This window comes from Tyto alba, unplaced genomic scaffold (assembly GCF_018691265.1).
Source record: "Tyto alba isolate M040663 unplaced genomic scaffold, T.alba_DEE_v4.0 Super-Scaffold_42, whole genome shotgun sequence".
Lineage (NCBI taxonomy): Eukaryota > Metazoa > Chordata > Aves > Strigiformes > Tytonidae > Tyto > Tyto alba.
This window is the reverse complement of record NW_024881318.1, coordinates 29356147-29370463: the sequence shown is the minus strand read 5'-3', so window position 1 is coordinate 29370463 and position 14317 is coordinate 29356147. Positions and strand designations below refer to the sequence as shown.

General features: G+C 37.0%; 1 protein-coding gene across 4 annotated transcripts in view; it reads right to left on the bottom strand.

The window, feature by feature from the left end:
- AP3B1 (adaptor related protein complex 3 subunit beta 1) overlaps positions 1 to 14317 on the bottom strand; it is a 160730-nt gene that overhangs the window by 90749 nt on the left and 55664 nt on the right. For 2 of the 4 annotated variants that reach the window (XM_042804700.1, XM_042804698.1), the window contains exons 8-13: positions 13973 to 13975; positions 7929 to 8087; positions 5669 to 5766; positions 3003 to 3057; positions 2852 to 2923; positions 289 to 351 (exon numbers count right to left, since the gene is read on the bottom strand). In XM_042804700.1, coding sequence (XP_042660634.1) covers positions 289 to 351; positions 2852 to 2923; positions 3003 to 3057; positions 5669 to 5766; positions 7929 to 8087; positions 13973 to 13975 — 450 coding nt within the window. The remainder of the gene's footprint in view (positions 1 to 288; positions 352 to 2851; positions 2924 to 3002; positions 3058 to 5668; positions 5767 to 7928; positions 8088 to 13972; positions 13976 to 14317) is intronic. The other 2 variants (XM_033009138.2, XM_042804699.1) reach the window with 1 other exon arrangement.

Below are 14317 nucleotides of genomic sequence, written 5' to 3'. Positions count from 1 at the left end.
CTGAGTTTTTCTCATCTTTTTTTTTTTTTTTTCCTTTTTTTTTTTTTTTTCCGTTTTGGTAGCTGGAAGGAGAGTCCGAAACAAAGCACTGAAACTCTTTCCAAAATATAAAAAGCTCCATTATCCATTATGGTATGAGACAGTTTCGTTCCCATTCTGAGAACATTTTACCCTGGAAAAGACTTTAACCTGAAAAATTTAAGACTAATAATCTAGATGAAGCATCCAATAATGGCAACTGGTCAACAAAGAGCACTTAATATAAAAAGAATACATTTCTGCACAAACCTGAAATTCTCGAAGCAGAGTTGATATGTTGGCTTCATTTGCTAAATTTGTCAAGATTTCAAGCTGCAAGAAAAAACCCCATATTTTATCAAAAGATAAATAAAATATTATAAACAGTACCACATAAACACTATACTTTTATTGCATGTAAAGAAAATATAAAATTAGTAAAAATACCACTTAGAATTCAACAAAGTATACCAGATTTCAATATAAACTTGTAGCTGTTTTGCACTTGGGAGGAATTCTTGCAAGTACATGCAACGTTTTCAAAGCAGGACTCTGGGGTTCAGTGACACATTTACAAGAGCTCTCGCTCTAGTATTGCATCGCATATCAAAGAGCCTTGAAATACTTCTGGCAGCATGGTTACCAATGTTATACAACAAGCCTTAGTGTGTAAGAACCATGTGACACCGTAAGAAGAAATAACAGAAATCACAACTGCAGCTGAGGGGAAATAAAGTGTCAATTATATTCAGATGAACTGCAATAAAAGACCTTCAAACTCAGGAAAGAAACAGTTGCATCTATAAGAATCCTCAGTTCTTAATTAACATCAACAACATCAGACCCTGAAAGGCTGCTGCTTTGTTCCTGGTGAACAAGATGATGATATACAACACTTGGCATATATTGCTAAGATGCTATGCTTCTTAGTAAAGTTTTAACTTTGAAGAAGAAAGGATTCCAATAAAATTTGAATGAGGTAAACTGAAGAAAAAGACAACTCTGTCTTTGATGCCTCAGAAATCTGTTGGTATTTTTTGAATAGGATGCACACAGACAGGGACACTTAATTGATACACTACAACTGTACTTCAGAAGCCATTTGGCAGGAGCTGTCATCAAAGGCTCTTAAAGCTACATATCTAGCGTAGCATACAAAGCAAGTGGATAAATGAAAGAGAAGAATGGGTAGGAAAAAAGAAAAGATACTATTTTACAGTACAGGAAGGCTATCAATTAAATCCCAAAAATACCTTCACTGGTCTTCTGCTTTTCAACATATTCATATATGAATTACAAAAGTAATGAGAAGACAGGTGACAAAGTTTTCAACTGTTGCTACAGTTACCAGAAATATTAAGACAAATGCTGACTAAGAAAAGCTGCATGAAAAGTTCATAAATTAGGTTACTGGTTGATAAAATGGCAAAAGAAAATCAACACAGACAAATGCAAAGTCATGTTCATAATTGGGGAAAAACCTTAACTTTACAGAAAATTATAGGCTCTGAGCTGATTACCACAAGTTATCACTGAGGATTTGTGGTTAAAACGGATAGCTTCATGAAAATATAAGCTCAATGCTAAGCAGTGATCAAAAAAGCAAATGCGACACTGGGAAAGAAACAGAGAACAAAATAAAAATCTAAACACTGCAGCAGATTAATTACAGGGTGCTCCTACTATTTAAATACTGCAGTAGGTCTCATCCTCCTATCTTAAAGCAGATAGGATGGTACTATGCAGATACAGGGTAGAGAAAAGCACAAGTTTTTCTTATGTATGTAACAATGTAGGTTGTCCTACATTTTTCAGCCATCAAGAAAGAATGGAGACAATGAAAGGAAAAAACACAATTGCTACTACTCCACCTTTTCACCATTGTATTATCAATTAACATGGCAGTTTAACTATCCACTTTCAATTATTTCAGAAGTGACTTTTCCTGCATAACACTAAGTCTTACTACTATTCCTGACAGTTTTCATTGTCATTAAATGTGGGGAAGATATTTTTGCCTCTATCTGCCACAAATTTACTTAGATTTAATGTTGGACTAATAAAAATATGATGGGTTGGTCATGGCCATCTCAGACTGCAACACTCAACACGTAATGAGGGTGTAACGTGGATGAAAAATTAAAATAAGGAAACAATAATGTTCCCTTAAGAAACCTCTGCCTTCCACTCCTAAACACAAGTGCTTATGCCAATCTAAATCAAAACAAGAAAAAAGGCATATAACAGTAGACAATTTTTAGCTATTGTCTTGTCAAGGATTTCATATCTACTAAAGACTACAAACAGAAAAAAGAAGAAGACAGCCTAAAACATGCATTGAGATGTGGCCTTAAGGAAAGCCTAAAGTATTTCTCATGTCGAATGCTGACTTCAAAGGGAATTTGGGACTCTAACACTGTCCTGTTCTGTTCAGGAAAACAGACTTAAACTCTTTTTAAACTAACAGTATCAAACACTCTGATTTCATTTCTCTTCATTTCAGAAGATCCTTCCTCCCATTAAAGCGGTCTAACACTAAATGTTTGAATGACTGGTTAGATAAAAATGGTAATGCTCTCTATCACTGACACGTACCAAAAGCTGTAGTGGAAAACAGCCCATCCACCATTGATATCATGGTAACAAGCGAACGCTTACACAGTCTGAAGGCCCTGGGACACTTGCGGATGTAAAAAACACAACTCTACACTTCTTAGTGAAAAAAAGAAACAGTACAGAATGATGTGTGTCATATCAGTACAATAAAATTTTACCTTCCCATTGCAAACAGATTTGTCCAGCAGTACATAGACTAATTTGCTTTTAAGCTCACCTTCAGTGTTTTGATCATTGTTGGATCTGTTGATCTAACATAGAAACTCTTCAGAAAAGGTTCAAACATGCCCTGAAAAGCAGAACATATTTAAGTAGTTCATCTGTGTTTCATATAAAATGTGATTTAGAAAATTCTAAATAGGGTATACCTTTCTCTGAATTGACATAGTGGCAATATTTTGCAGAACAATATACTGCACCTCCCTAGAATTTGAAAAGAAAAACAAGAGTTACTCTGCAAAATTACAGATTCATAGAATAATGCAATGTGGCAAAGAAAGTCCAATTCTATTTCAATCCAAAGTTAGTTATACATTTGACTTGGCACATAGATAGAAAAACCTTATTGCCAACTGCTACAAGTTCATCATTTGCTTTACAGGAAGATGCATTATGAAATCAGGCTCTCATTTTTAAAAACTTCAATATGCAAAAAAATCACTGACACCAGCACAGTGATGCAAGGCCTCTTGTAGGCCTTGGGTCATTGTTTTAAATGAATTTTTGATTTAAACATCAATATTCTGGCATGTCCAGAAATAGCTCACAAAAACTTTAGATTTTGTTCATCATCTTGAAACTTTCCAGGATAACACAGCTGAAAACAAAAACAAACGGGCTTTATCTACATTGTGGAAATAACTGCATTAGTTAGAAGAACAGCTGACTCTTGCACAGCTAGCAAGAATTGTTATGACTTTTTTGGTCTTAAAAAAATTTCCCAATAATTCTTAAAAAGGGCCAGGGTCTCCTGTGACATAAGAGTATACACTGGAAGGCATAAGCATCTATAAAAAAGCAGCACTTTAGCATAATAGACTTTGTCAGAGTACAAACAACAGAATTATGTAATATACTAAACATGAAAACATTAAACAACTTTGGAGGATATGCTCATCATTATTGTATTAGTTTAAAAGCCTCAGCAGGAATGAGCAAAAAGAAATCTGGGTACTAGTCTAAAGCTTTTAAACTACAGAATTCCTCCCACCAATTAAAAACTTAGAAATAATTTACACACAATTTTTCTGAACCATGAGTGCTCAAATTCTTTCATGATGCAAATCACATCCTAATAGAGAAATCATCACATCCATTATCTCCTCTTATTCAAAACTGTCTAATAGCCCCCTGGTAATTACAGCTGTTGCTTACTAAGAAAAGTAGTAATAGAAAAATACTTAGGATCTTTTAAACCTATTTTTATGTAATTCTTGTATAGGTACATGGAAGTAGTCAGCTGTACATGATGAACCAAGACCGGAAATTGCTATGAAATGCTCTTCCAGGCACTCTCACCCTAACTAGATTATAGTGTATTTGACATTAATATAAAGGCCATAGGCACATAACTTCAAGGGTAAGCAGCAGAAGCTTATTTCAAAGTGTCTCTAAAATAGCAAAAGCGTTTCACACAGACTGGTAACAGAGAACAGACAAGTCATTTGACATAGGAAAATCAGGAGTCCAGTGACACTTTAGACACTAGTTGAGGTATACGAAAGACATGACTCCCCTTTTGATGAAATCTGAGTAAAAATGAGCAATAAACAATATGCAATAATAATCCTTTCAGCCTGTGAATATGAATTTAATTCTATACATTACCTGTATATATGTCAAACTGCTTTAACCATTTTACTTATCTTTGTACAAAGAGAATGGGAAGCATATTGTACTATAAAACCAAACACTAAATAACAGTGATTAATTTTTATCTGAAATAAAAGCATGAATACTCTACCAAGCCTGATTTTACTTCTTTACTAACTTTTAAATGATGGAGACATGAGTCATGGGTGAGCTGCAGAAGTTTACAGAGAAAGAGCTCTATGGTGACTGGGCTTACAAAAGCTAAAGCCCATCTAAGACAAATAATCTTGTCAGACACTTGAACAGAAGAGGGTTTTTTAAAAAAACTTTTGTCTGTTTGGTGTAGCCAACTTCAAAAGTAAATCATTTGCAAAGCGAAGTTCTAGCTAAAAATATCATGTATAGTTAGAAAGTTATTCTGGGAACATCTTATTATTGTGTTTTCTATCACCCCCTCAAGGCTTTTTATGCATATACATGGAAGTTCAAAATCTAGTAACCAAGGGGGGAAAACCCCCCACTTTTATGCAACAAATATTGGCATAATATGCCAAAACCATCAAACACAAAGAAAAATAAAGTATTATCAATCTTCTGAAATATGTGACCAGTGAGACCCTTCATGGGACAGTAGACAAAGTCACACTGAAGACGAAAAAGTCAAAATTACATGTCCTGAACGAAACATAAATTTGTTCTTTAAAAACTGTCCAAGGATAAAGGAAACAGGGGATTCAGCAGCATCAAGTGGTATTTTAACAATTCTCTTAGTTTCTTAAGTTTCTCTGACAAGAAGAAGCCTTCAATATAAAGTGCAGGAAAAATAAATACACCCGAAGACCTCTTTAGTGCCTAGTGAGACAGTAAGGAACTCCAATATAATTAAATCTCCAGTAACTTTAAAAAAAAAAAAAAAATCAAGAAACTAAGTAAACTAGTTAGTACTACTTCTATTTGTATGCCAATTAGGCAGCCATGATTCTTCTCAGAATGATAGTAATAATTATGAAAGAAATACGAAACTGAATGATCACTGGATGTGATACTGAAAATGATGGAATTACTTTTAATGATCCTCATTTGTTGAGTAAAAATTACTATTGCAAGAAAATTTAAAACTCAAATAGTGCAATAATTATATTCTCTTAAGTACATCTAAAGAAGTACAGATGAAAAACTCTCACAGAAAAGTAGACATAACGTAAAGTATGACTTGACCTACCTATTACTACGGAGCAAACGCACCAATGACTTAGAAACAACACCAGCTTCAGATTTTGGTGCCAAATGCCAGTAAAGCTGTGCAACTGCCATCACCACCTAAAAGAACATTCAGAACAGCATGTTAACTTCAAACTGTCACACATATCTATCACTTTTGCTTCAGATCTGCAGAACTACCAACTGACTCTTCTCCAGAAAGCAAAGTGCATACCCATGTTCTTTGAAATCAACAGAGCAGACTAGGGAAAAAACGTGAGCAGACAGACAATTTTGTTTCTAAAATCAAAGCTAAATAAGTAGCTCTCATGTCTCCCAGTATTTATTGTATACTATAATATACAGAAAGACAGAGGAAGAGGGACAAAGAAAGAAAAACTGTAGCTAATTCAAATTGTAAACATGCTCATATCATCCTTAGTAAGTCAGTATTGCTAACATCAGCTGTACAAAGTAACACAAAAATACTGTTTAATACTTCTGCAAATGTTGTGCTTTTATTTTTATTAAGTACAGTTTTAATATTACCTATTATCTGGTTTCCACTTAAAATCTTTCATTCCATTATTCTATCAGGAAATTTATAAAATGACAGCTGCCTTTTTTGTAACTTCTAAAGCCTTAAATCCAACAGAAAGTAAAAACTATAGGGTTGTGTATCAACATCCTGGCTAGCAAAAAGAAAACTGAGATAGAAACAACTTAAAACCCAACTTTTTTTTTTTTTCTCAAGTTTTCTCATAAGTAAAAGACAAGTGCTGAACTTAATGCTAATGATTAGTTCATGTCACAAACTTCCTTGCAGAACTGTCATGTTAAACTTTCTGTTCAAAACAAAACAAATCACAGAAAGGAGACTCCAAGTAAAGCCATTATTATGACACTTGACTTGGTATCTTAAATCTTAGGACCAATGAAACAAGAAGTATTATTAAACAGTAAAAAAGCAATTTAAAACATCTGAAAAGTGGAAATAAATGGAAGATTTTTAGCAATATACTACAATGTCTTACCGACAAAAATCTAAGGTCAAAGAGAAAGCAATTAATTTAATTGCTGGTAAATTTCGTGAACGGTACAAAAACTGGTATGATAATTCAAAAAAGCATGATATCACTTGACAAACTGAACTTAAACATCTCAGTTTAATATCAGAAAGTTAAAGATCATAAATGTGAAAATCAATACCATATTTAACAGATATAAAGAAAATGATTTATGTAATGTGGAAGATAAGCAACTGAACTTGTTCTTAGTGCAGTGTGATGGCAAACATATCTAACATGTTTTTTGCATGAGATGAATTAATATCATATAGACATTGAACACTGATTTTAGCAAAAGGCTGTGCTCTAACAGAATTATCACACATATTCAGCTTGTTCCCAAAGTCTGCTGGCAGATAAGTGGTTTGGAAAAGAGTTAGACATTAATCAGAACCTAGAAATATGTTCCAGGAAAGAAACAAAAATCTGATCTGTTTAGCTTATCAAGGACAGGTCAGGAGGTAACTTAATCATGGTGCAGTAACTGTTTTTGCAATGATATGAATATTAATTATCACTGGGAGTCTCTTCCCAAAGACATCTAGTCTTGATTAACAGAACAAACTGATGTTAGAAATAAAATTCTGTGATCTGAGTAATGTCACAATGATTCACCATCAGCATGTTTTTTTCCGGTTCTAAAAAGTTACCAACATTTTAAAATGTCATGGAAATACTGCAAAGCATACTACACTCATGATGTCATATCTATCCTGAAACTCTGCCAAGGCACCAACACTAAGACTCTGGCTTGGATTGACAAAGAATGTAGGCATACAATTGTCTAATTTTAAAATGTGAGACTCAAAGGAAAGCAGAACTTAATGATTCAGCAAAAACTATGATTTTCTTTGTAAATCTGTACCACCAACACTGACAGTTTGTACCATCCTAGTTGCTGAGAACTTAAGCATTAAAAGCTAGCTATGGTATAGTCATCACATGCTATAAAAGTTGGATTAAAATGTTCTTGTCTTTTCTCTAGTATTGTGTTTGTCCTTAATATTTGGAGCATATATCACATTCTGTTCAGGTGTTTTACTTAGAAGCTAACTTAATTTCAAAAAAGAGAGAATCACCATATTCCTGTAAGTTTCCAGAGAGTACTATCACAACTTTTAAGAGGTATAAATTTTATTACTCAATCTTTAAAATTTTCTAGAAGCAGAGATATTTAGTAGTTTAACATTTTAATCAAAAAGGAATTTGTCATACAGCAGCATTTCGGCTTTGAAGCAATGGCTTTGTATTTCGTAAGAGCAGCCTGTGATCTGGGTCCATAGTATAGACGTTTTTCACTCTGCGATCATTTTCCTTCTGTTCTTCGTCAGATTCATAGAAATTATTTTCACTATATTCTTCCACCACCTCATCCTACCAAAAGACAAAAATGACAAAAAAATACACAGAATATTTGAATCAACTGGTTTTATTCATTAAGAAAGTAACATACAACACCTCAATTTCATGCAAGACTTAAACACATTTTTAAAAATAGCTATCAGCTCTCCCAGTCCAGTTTGATTGAAGCAGTAAATGTAAAGACACGAAAAACAGCTTAACAATGTATGCAAAATTTCCTTAAAAATAAGATGAACTTCTAAATGAGGTATCTTCATTAATATTATATAAACTAGATTAGGTATGAATATTAGTCTTTTGGAGACTTGAAGCCTATGAACTAAAATTGACATTTCTGAAAACAGTCAGTTATTTAAAATTCCATCTTTTTTAAAATTTAATGCAAGTCATTTGCATTCTTCCACCTCTAGCAATATATAAATTATCTGTGAAAATAGCAAATCTCAAAGAGTATCCTCAGTATGGTCTTCTCTGATGAAGCACAAATCCTTGAGCTGCTTAAATAAAGTTATGCATCATCACCATAATGTCACTTAAAAAAACCCACAACACACTAAAAGAATTCATTACAGTTTGAGATATTAGTAAATTAGGCCTTTCTTTTATTCCAGAAGGCTGAATAAAGCAATATAAAGGAATATATCTGCTTACGTAAACATGATAAATTAAAAAAAATTTTGAAGACTTTTGATGTGGATCAAAAAATGGATAAAAAATAGATTTAAAGTGTTTCATTATGTTCATGTTAAATTATCATTAAAAAGTCCACAAACATAAAGAAAAATAAGATGGAAACCATAAGGATTAGACCAAAACAGAATACCAGTCCCAGAAGCTGTGGTCTGGTTTATCAATATTCAGAGTACTCAACACTACAAAACTTTTTTTAAAAAATAAAGCTACTGACTTCTGCAGCTGGTTATATCCAAGTATGTGTATTTGCTCTCCTAAATTCTTCCATCTCACTTTGTCATCAGAACACCCAACTGAGACAAAGAGCATTGCTATGGCTAGCTGGAGCTATTCACATTACAGTGGGCTGGCTGGTACCAAACAACCACCTTACCAATAGCTCCACTTGTCCTTCCCTCACGTCTCTGACTATTTTAAGGAATATACAACTCTACACAACAGTTTTTAAGATGATTATTTAAGTCATATAGCCAATTTTTAAAAAGATATTATTACTTCTGAGAAAAATATTATCTTCTTAATTCTAGCTGGCAGCAGCAAAACTATCAAAATTGAAGAATAGCTAGAAATGAAAATAAACACTTATTTAATAGCTCTTCAGAAAACTAGGCAAGGGTAACTTCAAATCTTTGTTGCATGTCTCGGTCAAAACTCATGTGTAGTGGAAGAGCCCATACAAGTATCTTCAGTAGAGGAAGAAGGAGGGGAGAGGGAGGAAAGAAGTGACAATAAATAAAAACTGTAAGTTTATTCTGGTTTTTATTACAATTTGAAAGGACACTGAAACTAAAACTCCCCTTCATATTTCTTCACATTTCCGTTACTTGAAGCCAACAATGCCCTCAGTGTTCTTCTACCAAATCCCTAGCGAGCTCTTCCATTTTTCATGCAACAGCAACCAAAGTGATTTAGTTTGTTTGATACTTTGTCTATGCATATTTGTGGCAGTCATCCATCTAAACTAAAAACTGGGCATTCTAAATTAAGTGTACAAGTAACCAGATTCCTCCCCTTGTCTACAGGACAGTCAACTTGAAAGCAGAATCCCTGATCTCAGCGCATCTCAACCCTGCACTGAAGAAGCTTCCTCTAACAGAAGAAGGATAATTCAATCTTCATTGATTCAGTCTTCAGTATCCCTGCCTCAACTGTTAACAGGCACGTACATCAGTACTACTGAACTCAACAGGAATACAGAGTTGGAAATTGTATGTAAGTCATTAATCACTGTTGTAAAGAAACAGCTTGAGCTCTCAAATTTCTGACTTTTTTTTTAAAAGAATTGTTGGTTACAAACACACTTGGTGCAGAGTTCCAATAATAAAGCAACTTATTCCTCTTCTGAAAACAATTTTAATCTAAATCCCATCACAGTTCTATAGCGAATCACTTTCTTCATACCCTCACAGAAAAAGTATTAATGTCATCTTTTTTCATAGTCATGTATTTTACTGCAATCTTAGAATACTCCTCTCAAATCTGTTGAGATCTGTTATGAAACAATTATGTTCCAGACAAAGGATGATGATGACACTCAGGGAAATAACTTTAATGAACTAAAATACATTAAAATCAAGTTGATGAAGTCCAAATTAGTCAAAATTTGTAGACACAAGGGCCTTACTAAGACAAAGAGAGTATGTAATACTGCAAGATTTGTACATTACCATGGAAAGGAAAGCAAAGTATTATGTAAAAAAGCCAGGAGACTGTCGTGGTTTGAGCCTGGTTAGCAGCCAAACACCACACAGCCACTCACTCCCCCTTCTCTTCTGGTAATGAGAAGGGACAGATGAGCCAACCTTGGGATTCGAGATAGGACTGGGAGGGGCAAATCACTCGTTATGGTCATGAGCAAAAGGCAGACTTGTTAGGGGATGAAAAAAAGAACATACATTTTATTACAGACACTAACAACACGTAACAGAGTAGGACAGTGAGAAGCATTGCCACATGCTGAGAAAACTTTCCCCCCACCCCTCTCTTCTTCCTGGGCTCAGCTTTGCTCCCGATATCTCTACCTCCTCCCCCAGCAGCACAGGGGGCAGGGAATCGGGGGGTGTAGTCAGTGCTGCCGCTTCTTCCATCTTCGGTGGGGGGAGCTTCTGGAACTTCTTTCCCCTGCTCCACCATGATCCCCCTCTCACAGGAGGCAGTCCTCCACAAACTTCCTCTGACATGAGTCCCAGGACACCAACTCTCTCCAACTGTATTCCCTCCCACGGGCTGCAGCCCTTCCTGAACTGCTCCAACGTGGGACACTCCCACATGCTACGATCCTCCCACTGCTGAACTACAACAGTGGGGGCTACCTTCTCCCACAAGACCCTGACTTTCTTCAGGCACAGCACCTTGATCAGCCATGCAAAAAACACAGGCCATAAATCAGTGTCTGCTCCACCACAGATCTTCATGGGTGGCAGGTGGGAGCTGCCCTGCCATCTCCCCACAGGATACAGGAGGGTCTCTGCTCCGGCACACCTCCCCCCTCCTTTCTTCCTCCGTTCCTCCACTGACCTTGGTGTTCACGCAGCTGCCGCAACTCCTCCTCACAAGTCCGACTCCTCCTCACCACGTCCCTTTTTAAATACGTTATTGCAGAGATGCAGTTGATTGGCTCAGTTTTGGTGCAGAGGTGGAGCTGACTTGGAGCTGGGGGAGCTTCGAGAAGCTTCTCACAGGGGGCCACCCCTATAGCCCCCTCCCCTGCTACCAAAAAAAACCCACCACTCACTCAAACCCAGGACAGAGATCGAAAGATAAAAACCTGCAGGCTTCTTGGTGTGCTAGACTTGTTGTTTCAAATTCTATTAATCATCCCAGACATGGAGAGCAGTTACCAGGAAATGTGAAAACCCTCCATCACTCACAACCCCTTAAACCTCAACTTGAACTGCTGACTATCCTCACTGCCAAAAAGAGACAACTGTACATTTAGAATCATAGAACCATTTAAGTTGTAAAAGGCCCTTAAGATCATCTAGTCCAACCATTTACATAACACTGCCAAGTCCACCACCAAATAACCTTCCTAAGCACCATGTCTACACATCTTTAAAATATCTCCAGGGATGGTGACTCAACTACTTCCTTGGGCAGCCTGTTCCAATGCTTGAAAACCCTGTCAGTGAAGAAATTCTTCCTAATATCCAACCTAAGCCTCTCCTGGCACAACTTGAGATCATTTCTTCTTGTCCTATCACTTGACACCCACCTTGCTACAACCTCCTTTCAGGCAGTTGTAGAGAGTGACAAGGTCTCCCCTCAGCCTCCGTTTCTACAGACTAAACAACTCCAATTCCCTCAGCCACTGCTCATAACATTTGTGCTCTAGACCCTTCACCAGCTTCTTTGCTCTTCTCTGGACATGCTCCAGCACCTCAATGTCTTTCCTGTAGTGAGGGGCCCAAAACTGAACACAGGATTCAAGGTGGGGCCTCATCAGTGCTGAGTACAGGGGTACAACTGCTTCCCTAGTCCTGCTGACCACACAATTTCTGATAGAAGCCAGGATACCATTGGCTTTCTTGGTCACCTGGGCACACTGCCGGCTCATATTCAGCTAGCTGTTGACCAACAGCCCCAGGTCCTTTTGTGCTGGGCAACTTTCCAGCCATTCTTTCCCAAGCCTGTAGCATTGCATGGGATTGTTGTGACCCACGTGCAGGACCTGGCACTCAGACTTGTTAAACCTCATACCATTGACCTCAGCCATCGATCCAACCTGTCCAGACCCCTCTGAAGAGCATTCCTGCTCTCAAACAGATCAACACTCCTACCCAACTTGGTGTTGCCTGCAAACTTATTGAGAGTTCACTCAATCTCCTCATCCAGGTGATTGATAAAGACATTAAACAAAACTGGCCCCAGTACTGAGCCCTGGGGAACACCACTTGTGACCATCCACCAACTGGATTTAACTCCATTCACCACAACTCTTTGGGTCCAGCCATCCAGACAGTTTTTTACCCAGCGAAGAATATATCCATCCAAGCCATGAGCAACCAGTTTCTCCAGTAGAATGCTGTGGAAAATGGTGTCAAAGGCTTTACTAAAGTCCAGGTAAATAACATGCACAGCATTTCCCTCATGCACTAAGCAGGTCATCTTGTCATAGATTAGCCAAGCAGGACCTGCATTTCATACCCATGTTGACTGAGCCTGATCACCTGATTATCCTGTATGTGCCCAAGACAGTCTCCAAGCATCACATCACCCACAAGTCGCTCTCTGTTCATGAACAACAGGTCCAGTGCAATAGGCACTTTCCCTAGTTGGCTCACTCACCAGCTGTGTCAGGAAGTTATCTTCCATGCACTCCAGGAACATCCTAGACTGTCTCCCCTCTGCTGTATTGTATCTCCAGCAGACACCTGGTAAGTTGAAGTCCCCTGTGAGAACAAGGGCTAGTGATCATGAGACTTCTCCTAGCTGCTTACACAATATTTCATCTGTCTGTGGAGTATTTCATCTGTCTCTTCAGACTTCTTTATAAGCCCACATTTACCCAAGTAACCAGGTCTGTTTTGGCATGTACCAAGTTACTTTTTTAACTTCTGTTATCACAGACAAGCCTTATTCCTTGATAGAACAGAGTACCAATACTCTGTTAAGTAGTTTGGACTGAGGCACAATAGATTACAGCCAATAATTCAGACCACCAAGCCAAAACCTCATTTTAGAGACCTAGCTGAATTGTTCCTCTGTCTCCAGATAAACTTTGTAGTGCTAGTGTTGAAGCTTGTATAAAAGGAAGAGACTGGGGGCAACTATTAATTCTCCTCTTAAGTGACACAAAGTTAGCTTCAAGGTGGCAAGCACAACTGAAGCCTCCTGGTACTGTAACAAAACCTTGTGCAGAGATCTAAGCAAGAGTCTCCACACTCAGCAACACTGCTAGTGGTGTCAAGGATAAGAATAGCAACTTGAACAGCATGCCCCTCATACTATGTCTACATCTTGGACTTCAAGTAAGAAAGGAAGTATGAATTGTGTATAATGGAGAAAGCAGCACTGTTAACACTCTAATATTTTTACTGCCAGCAGAGGACTGAAAATACAACTCATCTTTGCAAGACCAAAGTCTTCCTGATTTAACTATTAATGTTGAATCAACAACTGTCAGTTTCCACAGATAATTTCCTGCACACTTATTCACCAATCTTCAGCACCTACAATAAGCTGTGGGAGATGCTTCTTTACACATCCTTGAAGAAATTCCTGATATTAGTGGCACTCAAATTTTACTTTCCCAGACTTCTAATTAGAGCTCAAACTGATGATAACTAGTACATATTAGCAGCTATATCAGAAAAATCCCCAACACTCTGATCCTTTTTGACAGGGGAGAGACAACATGAGAGTTCATGGAGTAGATTCAAATGTTCCCATGCTTCTCCTTGTCCTCCCAATCACTTTAGATGCATTTTAATGGTTGACTTAAGCCTAATCATGCCATTAAAACTTTGTTGTTATTTTGTTTGTTTATTTTTTAAAAGCTTGTTTTATGTTCATCAGGATCAGTAAAATGATCTGGCTCACTTTTTGAT